Source organism: Equus asinus, chromosome 2 (assembly GCF_041296235.1).
Source record: "Equus asinus isolate D_3611 breed Donkey chromosome 2, EquAss-T2T_v2, whole genome shotgun sequence".
Lineage (NCBI taxonomy): Eukaryota > Metazoa > Chordata > Mammalia > Perissodactyla > Equidae > Equus > Equus asinus.
The window spans coordinates 193,243,568-193,261,233 of NC_091791.1; the positions used below are offsets into that span (position 1 = coordinate 193,243,568).

The window sequence follows — 17,666 nt, forward strand, 5'->3', positions numbered from 1 at the left end:
GCCGGGTGGTCCTCGAGCCGCAGGAGTGGTTATGCTGCGTCTCCTGCCTCCCTCTGCCCTGCGCCCGCTGCCTTATTCACGGCCTCCTCTTGGGTTTTTACAGCTATGACCCCGAGTGCTGGGACGTCGTGATGCTTTTCCCGCAGGCCATGTGATGAGGAGCAGAGTTTGGCTTTGGTGTGCTCGGAACTGGGGGGAGTGCCGAGGCCTGGGAGCCCAGCCCTGACCGCCAGAGAGCCCCCAACACGATGAACAAATTGAACTTCCACAACAACAGAGTCATGCAGGACCGCCGCAGCGTGTGTATTTTCCTTCCCAACGACGAGTCCCTGAACATCATCATAAACGTGAGTAGATCCTGCTTTAGAAGTGTTGAAATGGTTGATGGTATTCAGTGACAGTATTCAGGTTATGCCTTGGTTAAGAGTGAGACCGTTAATAACGTGGTGGAATTGGGTGTCATGGTAGTCTACACAGGTGTGAACTTTGAGCTGTGGCTTCAGTGCTGCTGCCTTCAACATCCTCTCACCTGGGGGGGAAATTAGAGAGTTTTGGTTACTGTGTTACAGAAAAATGCTTTCTACTTTAAAGCTTTTTACTGAAATATAATTTTTATTGATATGTAAAACACTTTGGAGTTGTCACCTATGCACATAGAATGGTAAAAAACTGTTAGCTTTTAGATAGGCATCTTGATTTTTATTTTAATAGTAGCCTGAGTCTAGCCAGCTTCACACACTGGCTGTGTGTTTGAGCACTAAGCTGCTGCTTGTGGTCACAAGTCAGTTAGCTCTCTTAGTTAACCTGGACATGAGGAATGTGATCCTGTGTTTTTTTTCCTTTTAAAATGGAGTTATAATTTACACACAGCAAAGTGTGGGAGTCTTGAGTGTGCAGCTCAGTGAATTTTACAAGTGTGTCATCCGCGTAACCATCATCCAGCTTGAGGTTCACTACATTTCTAGCACCCCAGAAAGCTCCTCTGTGACCCCTCCTGGCCAGTGATCGCCACTCAGAGTGTAATGACGTTCCCGCCTGTGTCACCACAGAGTGACAGCTAGTTTCTGGACTCCCTGCAGCTGAAAGGATGTGGCGTGTTCTCTTTTGTCTCTGGCATCTGTCCCTCGGCATTTGGCCTGTGAAATTAGTCCTTGCTGTTGCATGAACAGTAATTCTTTCTTTCATTGCTGCCTATGTAGTCCATTGTATGGAGAAGCCCAATGTCTTTATCCAACTGTTATTGATGGATATTGGGTTGTTTGAAGTTTGGGGCTGTTGTGATTAAAACTGTTGGGGACATTTCATGTGTTTGCACGTTTGCCTCCGCTCTGGGTCTGTACCCGAGAGTGGACTTGTGAGCCCTAAGATGTGCGTGCCCAGGTTGGTGGAGACCGCCAGACCGTGTGATGGTGCTGGCGGGTTGCAGCCCCCCTCCCTGTTAGCAACTTGCATGTTCGTTCTTTCACTGATTGTGTTCTATTGAAATTAAGGAAAAAATTGCCTTAGTGCATGCCCTGAGTTAGTTTTCTTTGCTGCATGCTAGTATATTTTTAACTCACTTGCTGTATAAAAGAATATTTCTAAATGTTATACTGAATTGTAGGGCATTAAATAGCTCCATCACTCGTAAGTAGAAGGTAAATCAAAAAACACACACATAGGAGCGGAGACCAGGTTGGTGGTTGCCAGAGGGAAAGGGGCTGGGGCCAGGCGAAAGGGGTGAAGGGCGCCTGTGACGGAGACGGATGGAATCTAGACTCTTGGTGGTGAGCACGAGGCTGGGAACACAGAGGCAGATTACCGTGATGTGTACCTCAGGTCTCTTTAAGATTGTAATGCAGTGTTAGCTCAATAAAAAAAAGAGTTTAGATAAGAAAAAATTCTGCTCATCATAATTGTTTTGGTTTTATTCTCACAATCACCATAGTTTCTTGATTTACTAGCGTAACCTCGTTTTTGCTCATGGGGATTGTCTGAGCATCAAACTGTCTCTTCACTGAGCCTTACCTGCTGGGTAAAACTTCTCTGGGTGAGCCGCGTGCCTGCTCAGGGTGCCTGGAGCTGTCTTTGCATGTGTGAAGTGATAGTCTGTTATTTTTGCAGCATTTGGTTTTTAAAACCTAATAAAAATTGGCAATGTATTTCTCTCTCTCAGAGACACAATAAAATCTAATTTACTTATATACATGAATATGCTGTTTGAGTTCTTTTACGCAGTCACATAAAAAGGTAGCCACTAAATTTTAAAACTATACATAATCACGTAGCATAAGCACTTAAGAACCTTCTCTCAGTTCCATTTCTGTCTTTTACCTGGTGGAACATGTGTACGTGTGTTTGTGTGTGCGCACACCTACAGGATGTGGAACAACACCTTAGTGACCACACATGATGGAAGGAAGACCAGTCTGACTTTGTGAGGAAGACTAAGACTAAGGCTGTAACTTTCTGAGAAGTTAGTTTGTACTGAAATCTTAGCTGGGGAGATAGTTTTGGAGAACAGGCTGGAAGATAGCCAGCCCATTGTTCCTGCCTGTCGGGGGTCTTCAGACCTGAACGTGCATCAGGATTGTTTGGGGAGCTTGTGAAGCGTTCAGACGACTGCGCTTCGCCCTGGAGGTGCCGACGTGCTAAGTTGAGGGCAGGTCACAGGAACCTGTGTTTGACAGGGCCCCTGAAACGGGCTGTTTTTGATGTTAGTGCCATCGGGTCGATTCGGACTCCTGGGGATCCTGCCTCATCTTTTCACCTTCTGCCTCCGGTGCTGTATCACGGCCAGTTTCGTCAGAAGTGGGTGGCCAGGTCCTTCTTCCAAGTCTGTCTGAATCTGGAAACTCCATTGAAACCTGTCGACCATGGGTGACCCTGCCGGTGTTTGAAATCCTGGTAGCCTAGCTTCAGCATCACAGCAACACGCAGCCACCACAGTATGACAAGCGACAGACAGGTGGTGCAGTTCCCCAACTGGGAAAGAACCCGGGCTGCGTGGTGAGAGCACTGACTCTTCACCACCAGACTGCCAGGGCTGGTTAACAGGTGCTATGAAGACTTTATTTATGTATTCATTTTTAAAGACTGGCACCTGAGCTAATCATCTGTCGCCAATCTTCCTTTTCTTTCTTTCTTTCTTCTTCTCCTCCCAAAAGCCCCCCAGTACGTAGTTGTATATTCTAGTTGTAGGTCCTTCTGGTTGTGCTATGTGGGAGGCCACCTCAGCATGGCCTGATGAACGGTGCCATGTTGGCCAAACTGGTGAAACCCTGGGCCGCTGAAGTGGAGCGTGTGAACTTAACTACTCACCCACAGGGCCGACCCCTGTAAAGACTTTAAAACCTTCAGCCAGACAGGCAAGGCCCTGTCTACCAGCACCATCTAGTTTCTTCACTATGCAGAACTCCATTGACTGGACTGTGTCTTTGGCCTTCTGTTGGTGGTCCGGCCTAAAACACAAAGAAAACATTGGTTATTGTTAGTAATAATAATATAATTATCATCATAATTGTTGAGAAATGTTATAAAATTGTTCGCATTTGACTCCACAACTTGCTAGTTTTGTGCCTTTGGACGGATGCGTCAGCTCGCTCACCCTCCTTGCTTGTCCCAGTGACCCGCCCAGGAGCCAGCACACAGGAGGCCCTCGGCTTCTGTCAGCCCCCTTTCCGCCTTCCCTTCGTGAAGAGCAGTTGAGGGGCTCTATGGTAGGAGAAAGACATGTGTGTACCTGAAAGGCACAGGCTTGAGTTCAGATCCCAGGTCTGAGTGACTTGTGGAAAGTTCATTGAACTCCTTCGGCTTCAGCATCTTCACCATAAAGTGGGAACGATGCCCGTGCTATGATTGTGAGGACTCGGGGTTAGCACGTAGCGCAGTTCTGACACACGATAGAAGCTGCTGTTGCTGTTTTAATCCCTCCTGCAGGGCTTTTCCACTTCCTCACTCCCTTCTTGGCACAGTTAGTGTGGAGTCCCTGCGGGTGGTCAGGCCGTGGAGTGGTGTGTCCTGATTAAGGAGGCCTGAGAGTCACAGGGACCTCGTGGGAATCCCTCCTCAGTGACCTCAGCAGCCCTGGGTGGGTTGGTTTTTCTTCAGTTTCCTCATCTGTAAGGGGGAAATCATCTTCCTCCTCCAGACGTCGCGAGGATTGAGAGACAGAGCCGGCCCCTGGGAGTCGCTCAGCGCATGGGCAGGTGATCGGTAGCTCTTGTTTTACTTTCTGGAGCTCTCTGCTCATGGCATTAGGGTGCTCTGTTAATGACGCTCAGACGGAGGGTGTGCAGCCCAGGTAGGCCTGTTCCTCCCGTGCTCGTGGCCGCCCCGCCACGGCCGGACCCCTCCCTAGCGGGCGGATGGGCAGAGGCGGGCCAAGTGGGCAGAGGCCGCCCCCTGCCAGGAAACTAGTTCAGGACTGCCACGGGTCTGCCTGTTTCTACAAAGTGTTACGTGCATATTCAGAAGATAGTTGATGTTTGTAGAGGGGTAGTGTGAATGTAATAACTTCACTGTAGCAAAGCTTTTCATTAATGCTCTCGTTTTTTTCATCATCTCTAAATATCTTTTAAACAAAGAAAATTTGTTCCCTGACAAGTAGAGTTGAAAGAATTTTATCATTCTGCATGTGGGGTAAATTTAGTGTTTTGGTCATTCTCAATTCTCCATGAGTTGAGCTCACAGGGGCTGTTTGAAATTATTTTAATCATCAGATAAATATTTAATATGGAAACTTGGAAGATTTGGGAATTAAAATCATGGTAAATATAAGAGTCACAGCATCTTTGAGTGATAGAAATTGTGGCCAAGAGTTTACCTGTTCACTAAGATGAGAGAGGACGATTCTGTTTTTTTGGAGCATATTAAACGTTCTTCTTCAGTAACAAACCGTTGACATTTAGGATCAAAGGCTGTTTTATTAGAAAGTTCCATATAGAGTATATTTTTAGATAATGCTTTAGTTCTTATTCTTAATACCTCATATTATATTGCACTTTTAAAGTTCCCATTGCTCCTAAAGAGTAAAGAACTTGAAAAATCTCACAGTCAGCTAAAACATAGCCTTAAAAACTTGTAATATGCAAATACAAAAAGCTCAGGCTTGTTTTCACAGCAGGTGGAGACTTCAGAGCGGCAGCCTTACTTAATTACAGTTTAAGCAAGAACACTGTGCTTGCTTGATAGCTGCTAAAGGGCATTATCAGTGGGCTCCAAATGCTTGATTCAAATAATGGAACAATAATAATTATGTGGGGTGTGTGGAGGAAGGTGCCGCTTTGTTTGACCCAAAGTTACAACGTAGGTTTGTGGTTTGGAATTTCTCTGCTAACTTTTTATCACATTTTATCCTGAGTGCTTTATTTGTGACATTTTTAAATACTACAGCCAAAAGTAAGGATTAAAGGTGTCCTAGACTGTATGGCATTTTAAGTCTCAAATTTGTAGTATAGACTTCAATTTTATATAGCATTCAATACTTTTTATCATTCTGTTGAAGCTTATTTGTAAAGTGGGATTATGGTAATGTAAACCTCGAAGGTCAAAGTCTAAAGCATGAAGATGATGGCCTTCTGCTGACAGGTGGGTTCTCCCACTGGTGTTGGTGGGTGTGCACAGACACGTTTCCTACGTCCCTAAATGGTGCGTTTATAGACCAATGTGCTCAGGAGTCAGCAGTCGTGGAGCAGAGCAGAGGTGAGGGGCCCACGGGGGACGCAGACGCCTGGCGACGTTTGTTCATCAGTCGTTTCCTGAGCACCCGCTGTGTGTCTGAGTGTGAAATAAGACAGCGTCCCGGTTCGCAGGACCCTAAGCGGCGGGTCATGCTGCTCTGGCCGCACATTGGTGCCTTTGCGCTTCCAGTGGGCGTACTGCTTCCCACGAGGGGCCGTTTAGCCGTAAATGTGGGGAAGACAGTGCACCCATTGCTCTGACTGCAGTTGTCGTTGTCAACATTCTGAATTGTTTGGCTCTCAGGCATCGAGGACTCAGCGTATTTTTATTTTCCAAATCTGAGCTACATGTTAGGGCAGGATAAAAAGTCATTAGTTCAGTTAACTAATTTAGAATTTATAATAAACTGTAATTGGCATTTTCATTGAGAAAAGAATTTTCAAGTTAGTAGTACAAATGAGGGGCAATGCCACAACACTGTAGACAGCTGACGGGAGAACTGTCATGTTGCATTTGGGTTAGTGTGCACATGTAAAATATTGTCATATGCAGACGAGCAAAGTTGTGTGTGCTGCCTTTGCCACTACTAGCTACGTGACTTTAGGCTTTCTGGGTTTTATTATCTGCTTCTATAAAATGAAGAAATTGACCTGTGTGGTCTCTTAAAGTCACTCCCGACTGATGAGCTTTAGTGACTCTGAATTCAGCAAGGCAGACTCAGCAGAATGACTGCTCCCAAAACTCTTCATTAAACATTTGAGAAGGCGCGAAAACTGTGTCTTTTGAAGAGTGTTTTATCATTCAACATGTGACTTTTCAGAATAACTTATCCCCAGAGTTCCAAATTAATCTGGTTTTATGATGTTTGAATTATCCTAGGACTCAGAAAAGGAACCTAGTTTAGGTACTTAAAAGATATGAGCCAATGAAAGTGATTAATTAAGATAAATAAAAGCTAGGTATTCCCTCATTGAACAGTATATGAGTGTTTTGCTTAGAAATCCAGAGGAAAACTGTCCTTGTAAAGATGCTTGCCACATTGCTACTCTTGATAACCTGGGTAGGCTGTTCGTGCTGTAGGTTCCTTCTGAAATATTCATCCTCGTGCATCATGGTTTAGAGTGAGGCCTTGTCCATGCATCATAAGATTTACGAGGTTTATACAAGATGGCACTTGCACCTCGTCACCATGTCATGAGCATTCGTATCGTGATAATTGTTATTGACACAGCCACAGCGTACAGTGATCTCTGTAAACCAGCAGTTCTTTGCTAGTGTCAGCTCGTCCTTCCGAGGCGTGTTTTTAGGGTGCATTAAATTGCCTGCTTGTGGCCCACTGTGTGGACTTGGTTGAACTGTTAGCTCAAGTTGTGGGTTTTTTTCTCTACAGGTTAAAATTCTGTGTCACCAGTTGCTGGTCCAGGTGTGTGACCTGCTCAGGCTAAAGGACTGTCACCTCTTTGGACTCAGCGTTATACAAAGTAAGTCTCTGATGGGTTGAGCCCACTGTCCCTGAGGAAATGACATTTATAGCTATAACTTAAATTGGGCCTGTTGTTATGAAATGGTGATTGTCATCCTCCTCATAAATCGATCGTCATTGTTAGCCTAGCATTCCTTTTTTTAAACTCAACTGTTGGGTGTTTCATACAAGATTTGGAATTTTAGGTCATGTATTTGTTACAGTTTGGACTTAACATAGGTTCCTCTTTAGGAGTCCAGAGTTCGTGTGTTTGCTCTTTTACGTTTGAAGGAACCAGGCTTGATTTCTGTTTCCTTGCACACAGGGAGCATCAGGAGCTAGTAGGAAATTATCTTGGGTATTTTTGTAATTTAATTTGTTTAAAAATTTTTAACATTAAATGTCTTTTAGACGTAATAAAACTGCCTTTCCTTTGTTTGAATTCCCTTGCTGTTGACCATACAGTATGACAAGGGGACCTGCTAGTTTTCTCACATTTTCTGTCTTCCCTCCTCCGTACCCTTCTCCTTCGTGCAGTCAGGACGTAGGACGTGGAGGAGTGGGGTGCGTCTGTTCTGGGTGCTCTGTGTGGAGGAGGGTTCAGAGTCAGGGCTCTGTGGGGGCTCTCCCACGACCTGAGCTGGCGCCGAGTCCCTGGGTGTGCCTGTAGCCATTCCTTATGAGCCTCTTTCAAATCGTATTTTTAAATTTCTCTAATTTAGTCTTCTAGATGCTGAAAACCTTTTCTATCTTTGCTCAGTTTTTCAAGGAGACTCTTTGTCAAGTGCTTTTGTATTTTATACTTAGATATGAATTTTCTACCACAAGAATTGGTTTAAATTTAAGGCTTATGATATCATGAGAATCTAGTTAGTAGCATCAAATGCTTAGATCTGCCAGGTTGGAAAGCATATCGTGATCGCCTGGTAAACAAAACCCTTCTCCAAAATGCAAGCTGTGTTCAGTTGTCTGTATAGCTCAGGCCGGAGAACGTGGGGCAGAGAACACGCACATCAGGAACCCACAGATCAACCCTTTGTCCCTCAGTGTCTTCCTGTGGTCATGAGAGCAATAAAACGAATGCTCAGCTCCCTCCTTGTCTTAGGACAAACCTCAGTCGCTCTCTCAAGGGAGGGAGGAAAGGGCTGGGAGGAATAAGAAGTCCTGTGGATTCTAAGTAACTTCACTTTCGTTCTACACTCAGAGTTAATCCTTCTTACACACCTGCAGCCCAACAGTTGATCTTTGTTGTTCAACAAGTCACCCTGATAAAACCAGTTCACCACTTCCTTAGGTCTCAGAATAAGAACTTTTAAGATGTCCTTTTTAAAAGAGAGATTGCAGCATGGCGAAGGAGCATCGGGACGGGAATCAGATGACCTGGTTCCAATCTGGTTCTGCCACTAGCTGACTGTTGGCCTTAGATGCGCCATCGACGTCTCTCAGTCTCAGTTTTCTCGTGTCAGATGGAAATTAGTGCTTCACCTGCCTTGCGGGATTGACGTGTGCCTGACAGTTCTTAAGTGTAAAGCTCTGTCAAGCCACCAGGCGGTAGAGATGTGGTGATTTAAGAATACGTACCGAGCTCTTATGGCGAACACTCAGCCCTGTTCACCTTGTTGCTTCTTCAGACAGGAATGCAAGTCAGATTCAACAGCAAGGTTGTCTGCTCTTGTCCATTTCATGTACCATTGGAAGCATGAGAGGTGGGAGATGGTTTTAGTTGCTCTGTTAAGTGGATTTAAGTAACATCCACTTTTCTGCCTCTGGGACCTCTTCCCTATCCCTTTCTTCAAACTGCTTGACTTAATATGCCCTTTGCAGGCGAGGAGTAGCTTTGCCCTTCCTGTTCTCTGTGGCACTTTCCCAGCTGAATGCCCAAATTCAGGGAGAGTGACAGTGGGTTGCGTGTGTCCTTCCTTCCAGAGTGCCTGCACTTGCTTCAGGGCTCCAGGAGCGTGCCCCTAGTGACGCTCAGAGAGCGGGGACACGCTTGTAAGGAGGCTGAAAGCCTTGTACAGGACAGCGGTGCTGACGGCCTGCCTCGTGAAATCTCTCTCTCTTAAAAGATTCTCTTTGGGAAATATGAAAGTCTCTTTAGGTTTTACTGGCTTGTTTTCACATGTTTAGATCATTTTACATGGGCTTTTAGCATCTTATTTGCATCTTAAGAACACCATCCCTTGAAGAAATGTTTTGGCATTCGTTCTTGTTTGGTGTAAGATTCTCCTCCTCTTCCCACAAGATCGGTCTCAGAGGAGTGCAGGTCATGGCGTGTTGTCTTGTGCTGTGTCGTCTTGTGCTGTGTCGTCTTGTCTTGGTGTGTCATCTTGTCGTGGTTCGGCTGCTCCCTTGCAAATGGGCCGTTATCGTGAATGTGTCTAACTTCTTCTGTAGCAGGTCGGACAGTGGTTCTGCCCTGTTTCCTTGTTTTGCACCTGTGAGAAGAGTCCTCTGAGCTAAACAAAAGCATGGTTTGGCAGCAGATGTTAGCTGAGGGCCAATCTTCCTCAAAAAAAAAAAAAGTAATAATTAGAAAAAACAGTCTCCAACTCCGGCTTTTTTTCCTAATTATTACTTTTTTTTTTTTTTTGAGGAAGATTGGCCCTGAGCTAACATCTGCTGCCAATCCTCCTCTTTTTGCTGAGGAAGACTGGCCCTGAGCTAACATCCATGCCCATCTTCCTCTATTTTATATGTGGGACGCCTACCACAGCATGGCTTGCCAAGCGGTGCATAGGTCTGCACCCGGGATCTGAACCAGCGAACCCCGGGCCACCAGAAACGGAACGTGCACACTTAACTGATGCACCACCAGGCCGGCCCCTAATTATTACATATTTTTAATAGTATGTGTTCTGTATGACAAAAGCAAAATAATTGACAAGGAATCGAATGTCTAGCCCACAGAACCTTTTGTCTTTTAGTTTCCTGTTGAGTTTTGTTGGTAGTGTATGAATTCAGAGTACATTCACAAATCGTGGGGCTTTTTTAAAAAAAACCTGTTCATTTGTATATTCTTTTCTTTTAAAAAATCTGTCCTTTGTCATCTTGTCTTCTTTTTTTACTGTGCAGATAATGAACATGTGTACATGGAGTTGTCACAAAAGCTTCATAAGTATTGTCCAAAAGAATGGAAGAAAGAGGCCAGCAAGGTACGCCCACACGATGTCACCTGGGTGAGATGACGTTTGTGAACAAAATTATTTTGATTTTTTAAAAGGTTTACTTCAGCTGTTATACATTAGAAAAATATCTTAATACTTTATCCAGTGGAGAATGGGAAAAGGAAATGAACTATAAGTTCTAAAATGTCACGTCAATGAAGTGTTAATAGCTTATAGCATGTAACAATAGATTTCAGATATCTGCTAAAGTAGTGTTGGCGCGTAAACTTTTAGTAGTCTTGGGATGATGCTTTGAAATGAAAGGCATGGAAAAAGTATTTGTTCCTCTTCTGTAACTATGTTAGTTGTCAAAACTGATGTTCTGGACGTTATCAGTAATTTTTACATCTCCTTTTACTGTGCTTACGTATGATACCGTGTTGCTTTATTACACTGGAGCTTTCTTTAGTAAACACACGTTCCATTTATATGGGGCTGCTTTCACGGGGGATTTACCCAGTGTTTCCAGCATCACCCTAGTAAGCCAGGAATAAACTCTCAGTATCTGATCCGACCCTCCAATTTGTATTTAAGAATTCTTGGAATAAACTGGAGGCTGCTTCAGAGCCAGTGACAGAGTAAGGAACATGACTGTCTAAATAAACAAACAGTGTTTTAGCATTTGGTATGTGGAATGTCAGGAACAAGGGAACGCTTGTAACGAGGAGCAAATGGTCACCACAGGGGACGGAGCAAGGGGGAGCTGGCTCGCAGGAGCAGTTCCCACTGGTGTTGTTTTTCTATCCCGCGTGTTGTCGCTGACATCGCAGGGGGTGATACTCGGCACTGGGTCGAGGCTGTAGAACTTCCTGGTTTTGCACGAACCCAGTATGCAGACGGGACCGCTGTCTACCCATGGCAAGCCGCCACTCATTACAAGTAGAAAAAACCTTTCAGTGTTCAAAAAGTGGTATTTTGTTGCTTTTGAAACCCATTTTTGAAGAAACTAAAAGTAGCTTGATCTTTTATGTCTTTGTTTTAGGGTATTGACCAATTTGGGCCTCCCATGATCATCCACTTCCGGGTACAGTACTACGTGGAAAATGGCAGGTTGATCAGGTACACGGGCAGGAGATTCCGCGCCTTTCTTTCCTCGTAGCGCTCATCTCCTGATTTGCCGAATAAAGTACTCGTGTTTATGGGTTTTTTCCACCTACTAAAATATAAATTCCATAAGAGCGGAGATTTTAAAAAAATCTATTTGCAAACTCACGTATCCTCAGTCGCTACTGAGGTACAGAGGCACTCAGTAAATATTGTAGAATAAATTATAGTTAGACTATCGATGAAAATGTTGACTATCGCTGGCTCCCGTTTTCTGTGCTTCACATTTTCAGTAACAAACCAGTCACCAAAAAGACACTTCATTCAAGAGGCAACTAGCCCTTGTGTGAAGAGTGGGGAACTAGACCGAAGGATGTTCCTGGTTTCTGGGGTGGGGACGGGGGCAGGAGCAAGAACTCCCCCCTGTGACAACACCTGGGTGTTGATAGCACCTGGTCTTCTTGTCACCTTGGGGTCTGGCTTCTGTTCTTGGCAGCAGCTGTAAAACTAAGGCTGCGCCCACTGGGGCCGTCCCCTGGGAATCATGGACGCCGTTTGGCAAGGGCGGGAGGCTGGCTCTTCCTGGCGGTGGGCACGGGAGTGGTGCTATGCTTGGGCAGACTCAGAGTGCGTCGTTTCAGCAGCTCAGGGCCGGGGAGCTTTCAGAGGGGATTTTGTTGGCTGATAGAAAATACTGGAAGTGTGAACTCTGTGTTTTACTTGTTTATTTTTAAACTTTGAGAAACCCCAAGAGATGTGCATCTGGCTAGTGATTTATTGGTGAGATTTGCTCTTAATATTTACAGGATTGCCACATGCAAATTGAGAAGTAAAAAATATTAGTCCAGAAAGAATTTTTTTAAAAGGCTGAGAAACTTTTTAAATTATTCTGTTTATGTAAAAATTTTTACTCAGTTTACCTAGTAAGTATGGAATGCCCTGGAAAGAAGGAAAATATATTATTGAGCCACTAATTAACCCCCTGGGGCTAATGAACATTTAATTCATCCTGTAATTCTGCCCTTTTCCCCAGGGATGAGTTATCCAAACACTGTGGTCAGCACTATAAACAAAGTCCTCTGGAAACTGCTCCCTCCCAAGGGAGAAATCACACAGACGCCATGTTGTAACTCTTCATACTTAGACGTGACCCGGGTGAAATAGACCCATATGTTTTTATCACCATCGACTAATGAGCTATGGCTCCCAGGTCAACATTCAGCCTAAAATAATAGGGAGCAGATAAGCTCATCGAATACACACTCACACACGCACACGCACACATTTTTTCCTTGTTTTTCCTTTGATCACAAAGGCCTCTTTGCCTGTGAGACCCTTTGGAAGTGACCGTGTTGCCCAGTCAGCACTTCTGACCCAGCGTGTTTAATGGGGACTGTGTTTCTGACCTCAGCGGATTGTAATGAGTGCATTATTGGTATTTCCATTGGTGAGGAGTGTCGTGATTGTCACATGCCTATAAAAACACACCCATAAAGTAACGGGAAAAAAAGATTTAAGGAAAGCTTCCAGTTCATTCATTCTGAGAGAAGAAAACTGACTATTTATAGTTAAGCAACTTTTTTTGTAGAAGGGCATATAAACAGAAACTTTTTTGAAAGGGCCTTAAAGTATTGTAATGTGCTCAGCTGAAAAATAAAACAGAAAAGAAAAGCAAAACATGAGAGCCGGGTGGTCCCCTCGGGTCTGTGCTTATTTCTGCCATGTGTACAGCAGCGCTGTAGCGAGATTAAGACAATGACACACCCTGGGCTGCTCTTCCAGTGCTGTCCAACGCAGTGCTTCCATGTGGCAGTGGACGGTGCAGGCCTTTTTTCCGTTCTCTGAATGAATTGAATGCTGTAGGCCCTAGGAAATGTTATTTTTGCAGCCTGGGCAGCTGACTTGGAGTTCTAACTCCCTGAACCTGCCCCTCTTCCATGAGTCGGGAGTGGGGTGTGGGGAGGGAGGAGGGCGCAGAAACAGAGAGCCCTTGTCACAGAGGGGAGCGGGACTGGCGTTCTGTTTGCAGCCATTGGGTTGCTCCATCAAGATGTGAGTTCTGTTTTCTTTTGTTTTCCCAGTGACAGAGCAGCGAGGTACTACTACTACTGGCACCTGAGAAAACAAGTCCTTCGCTCTCAGTGTGTGCTCCGCGAGGAGGCCTACTTCCTGCTGGCCGCCTTCGCCCTGCAGGCCGATCTGGGGAACTTCAAAAGGAACAAGCACTACGGAAAGTACTTTGAGCCAGAGGCGTACTTCCCGTCTTGGGTAGGCACTGCTTTTGGAGGCTTGAGTGTTTTCTCTAGCACGTTTCTGGTTCCTTGTGCTGCTGCTCACGTTGCTTCCAGAAACGGGGCCCCACATGTTTTATGGCTAGCAGGACCCTTCACAATAGCGGTTGAGAGCGTGGGGCACACGGTCTCTTGACGTTCTCCGTCTGCTTGTGGTTAACGGGGAAGGGACTGTGTCCCTCCTCAGGATGGTGGGACTTGCACTTTGCCAGCCTTCTCGTGGCATGTGCACGGCCTTGACCTCTTATATGCTCTTAGTTCGAGCAGCATTTTTCCCCTTTGAAAGGAGAAAACATTGCTCCTGAAAGGGCGCGCTCATTCTCAGCTTTTCCCGTGCTGAGAACACAGTGCGAGTCAGCCCCCCTGCTCTGACTGCCTCGCTCTGGAGGAGCCACCTGGTGTCAGCAGCAGACCCCGCCTGTTCCTGCGCCGACCCTCCAGCCCTGCCGTCTGCAGCCGCCCTGTGCACCTGGGTCTCCATCCTTCCCCCAGGCCTCTGCTCTGACTCTCTCTCTTCGGTCAGAACATGCACACACGTGTGGCTCGCGCCTCTCCATCCTCAGGAAGGATGAGGAGGGAAAGAGCCGCTGCCGCTCACCTTCCCTTCTCAGTAAAGCTTCTGGAAAACATGACGTCTATTTGATTTTCAGCTTCTTCGCTTCCCACACGGACTCCTCAGCCCACTTGGTCTGCCTTGCTTCCCCACCCTCCACTCCTGGTGTGTCCCTGAGGTCACAGTGGCTTTTAAATTGCCAGATCCAGTGGGCACTTTTAGCTTGTTTTCCTGAATTTCTCGGCTGCACTTGACATTCAACCACGTGCGTCCTGGGAGACCTCATCCAAGCGAAGACTTTTAACAACCGCGCGTGCTGGCCGCGCCCACAGCCCTTTCTCTCCCTGGTCCCCGAGGCAGCTGTTTGCCGTAGGCCCTCACGCTCAAGATGGTCCAGCCGTCTTCCCACCTCAGTTCTCGGTACCCCTGCCTCTGCCATCCCACTCTTGACCAGTGGCGCTGCCCGGCACGCGGCACCCGGAAACTCGAGAGCCACGTGGACATCTCCTTGTGTCCCCTTTCTCCCTGCCCCGTCCAGCCAGAGTGTCTTCTGACGTAAACCCTTGATGTTGATCATGCACCCCCAGCTGAAGAAACAGAATGCTCTTGTGTTCGTGTTGTTAACCTCCCAAATGTTTGTTGCTCCTGGCCCCCTGTTCTCCCGTCTGCACTCCCGGCTTGCGTCTGCGCTCGCGCTGCTGTGGAGGCTTGTCCCTGCCTCAGCCTCTGTCCACAGCTCGCAGGCGAGTGGATTCGCTCTGGTTTAAACCCTCGGGGCTCCCTGTCACCCGCTGAGGGAGGCCCGGGCTCCCAGCGCGACCGAGGACCTTTGCAGGTGGTGGTCCCTGTCAGCCCTCCGCTTCCTTCCTAGCTGTCATGCAGTGTGACTCGTGCTCCAGCAGCGTCCAGCATGACCTGTGTCCCCTCACTCCTGTACTGTTCGCGCTTCTGGCCTTTCTTGCTGCAGCTCCTTTAGCCAGTGAGGCCCTTCTCTCTATCCACCTGGCCAACTCCCTTTCCTCCTCCAGGGCTCAACTCAGCCATGTTCCCTCTGGGCAGACTGTCCGGCTGCCCCTCCACTGGGCTCAAGAAGACCCTGGACATAAGTGTATTACATCTCAATATCAAGCGATCTGTTCGTCTTTTGCCCCTGGTGAACTAAAGGATGAGTGTGGACCTGACCTTCTCTGTGTCTGGAGCACTTCTCCTTGAGGTTGACTGACGGACAGTGCCTCCACTGTCGAAGGGAAACCACGGAAGGTGTCCAGCTTTTAGTGTCACTGTCTGCTGGGCCACAGTCCGCCATGTTGACCTTCCCTAGCTGTCGTCAGGGACTCACTGAATCTCGCTCGTTTCGATCAGAGCCAGTCCTGGGCTGAATCCCAGCTCCCTCGACTGTGGGGTCTCCACACCCTCTGCTTCAGTGCCCTTACCAATATTTTCTGTGTATTCTCTGACCTGAAAAAGGTTGACAGATACTGATTTAGACAGTCTCTGTGTAAAAGGGGTCTACAAAGAAAAATCTGTAACTTGAGTCCTCAGCAAAACTTGATAATTGGTCAACAATTGATCACATTTAATTTAATAGGAAGAAACAAAATGTCGATATCTGTAAAAACATTTTAGAACTAAAATTTCTCTAACTTTTAAAATTTTGAATTTAAGCACTCCTCTTCTTGCTCACTTCGCATAATTCTTTCTATATGTTGTAAGTCCTTGTGGAACCAGTTAAGACTCTTAGGTAATTGACCCTTTGCTCTCGCCTGCAGCTACTGGGTGGTGGGTGTTGCTGGCATCTCACAGCTCGGGCTCCAGCCCTGTGAAAATCGAAGCCACAGTGAATTGCAGTGAACCTTTGGACAGGGTTCTTTTCCCAGCACTGTTCAAATAGAGTGTTCCTATCAGCCTCTTAGGCAAAAAGCACACGGTGCAGGGAACTCCACCCAGGGCCCCGCCTTCCTGGGATGAGCGTCTAGAACCTCCCACTCCATGGCTGAAGGGTTAGAGGAGTCAAGTGGTTTCCAGAACCTGAGGATGTGCTGACAGGATGTGTGTTTCACGGTGCCAGTAATTTTGCAAGTGTAAACAGTGATCTGTACCAAATTTTGCAGGTTTGCCTGTTTTTCTCTTGGTGAGTTTAAAGCCAAGGGAGCATCTTTTCCCATTTCTCATGGTTTTTCTTCTTGGGCACACAGTGCTGCAGCTAAATTCACTCTCTAGCTTCTGCTGTGAGCTGATTCAGCCTAATAACACACGGTGAAAACAGCAAAAGCCAGACTTTCGTCTGGAAACCAGCCCGTTTCCATGGCCCGTTCTGGGTCCTGGTCCTCTGGCCGTTGTGGGGGGAGGGTGTCCTCACGTCGCTCCAGCAGTGTCCCACGCTCCCCCTCTCTCCCACAGGTGGTCTCCAGGAGAGGGAAGGACTACATCCTGAAGCACATCCCCAACATGCACAGAGACCAGTTTGCGCTGACGGCCTCCGAGGCCCATCTCAAGTACATCAAGGAGGCCGTGCGGCTGGACGATGTGGCCGTGCATTACTACAGGCTGTACAAGGTGCGGGGCTGGGGGCCTGCCTGCGCCAGCAGACGCAGCTTGTGTCGACAGTCGCCGTCCATTCCTGGCCGGCTTCTTACGAGTTTCGTGTGCACCGCTGTTTCTCCTGTGGGCCAGTCTGGGGTCTGCGAGCCTTCCCCAGGGGCCCGGGACCGGGGAGCCGGTCTTCTTGATGGTTCTCACATTAGATAACGTGGCTGCAGGTTGTGACCTGGCCTTTCAGTGATTACGAAATAGTGATCTTGCTCCTTCCCGAACCTGCATTTCTTCCTCGGGGAGTAACATCGGACACTTGTTTGATGGGTAATTTTCAGTATTCCTCAAAGTGAAGCCTGCATTGCCTCTATTAATCATGAGAACATCACACAGCAGCCAGGGTTTGTTGGGTGCTGTGTTTATGGGGCACACTGTATATTTATCTTTTTGAAGATTTTCGCAACTCTGTAAGATGGAAACGGTGATCTTCGTTTCACAGATGAGCACACGAGCAGAGCCCACAACACCAGGAAGTGGCAGAGCCAGAATTCAACCTGGGCCTTCCTGGGCTTACACAGGCCCCGCGTGCCCCTCATTCTCCGAACTTTGTGACCCTCTTTTGTGCCCTGTGTCTCTCTAGCTTCATTTTCCCATCCTGGGTCAGAGGTCACACACCCAAATAAGAGCTGGGCCAGGCTCTGCAGGGAACCACTCACACTGTTTACCATCTCCTCTTCTCTTCCCCTCCCCTCCCCACGCGTCTCCCTGTTTCACAAGTGTCACTTGCTTGGCAAGAACTCCTGCCAAAAAGGAGGGAGTCCGCCTCTTACTCTGTGACCTTAGCCAAGTTACTTAACCTCTCTGTGCTTTAGTTTCCCCATGGTTAAATGGGGATGGTGACCTATCTACCTCTGCGGATTGTTGAAGACTAAAGGAGTGGTTGGATGAGAAGGCGT

The 17,666-nt window shown here is 47.0% G+C and overlaps 1 protein-coding gene across 15 annotated transcripts in view; it reads left to right on the top strand.

The window, feature by feature from the left end:
• Window positions 1-17,666, top strand: part of FRMD6 (FERM domain containing 6) — a 203,662-nt gene that overhangs the window by 168,718 nt on the left and 17,278 nt on the right. For 10 of the 15 annotated variants that reach the window (XM_070504350.1, XM_070504346.1, XM_070504353.1 and 7 more), the window contains 6 exons: window positions 104-347; window positions 7,052-7,142; window positions 10,199-10,302; window positions 11,273-11,349; window positions 13,416-13,602; window positions 16,579-16,734. In XM_070504350.1, coding sequence (XP_070360451.1) covers window positions 249-347; window positions 7,052-7,142; window positions 10,199-10,302; window positions 11,273-11,349; window positions 13,416-13,602; window positions 16,579-16,734 — 714 coding nt within the window. In that variant the 5' untranslated portion in view covers window positions 104-248. The remainder of the gene's footprint in view (window positions 1-103; window positions 348-7,051; window positions 7,143-10,198; window positions 10,303-11,272; window positions 11,350-13,415; window positions 13,603-16,578; window positions 16,735-17,666) is intronic. The other 5 variants (XM_070504358.1, XM_070504360.1, XM_070504362.1 and 2 more) reach the window with 1 other exon arrangement.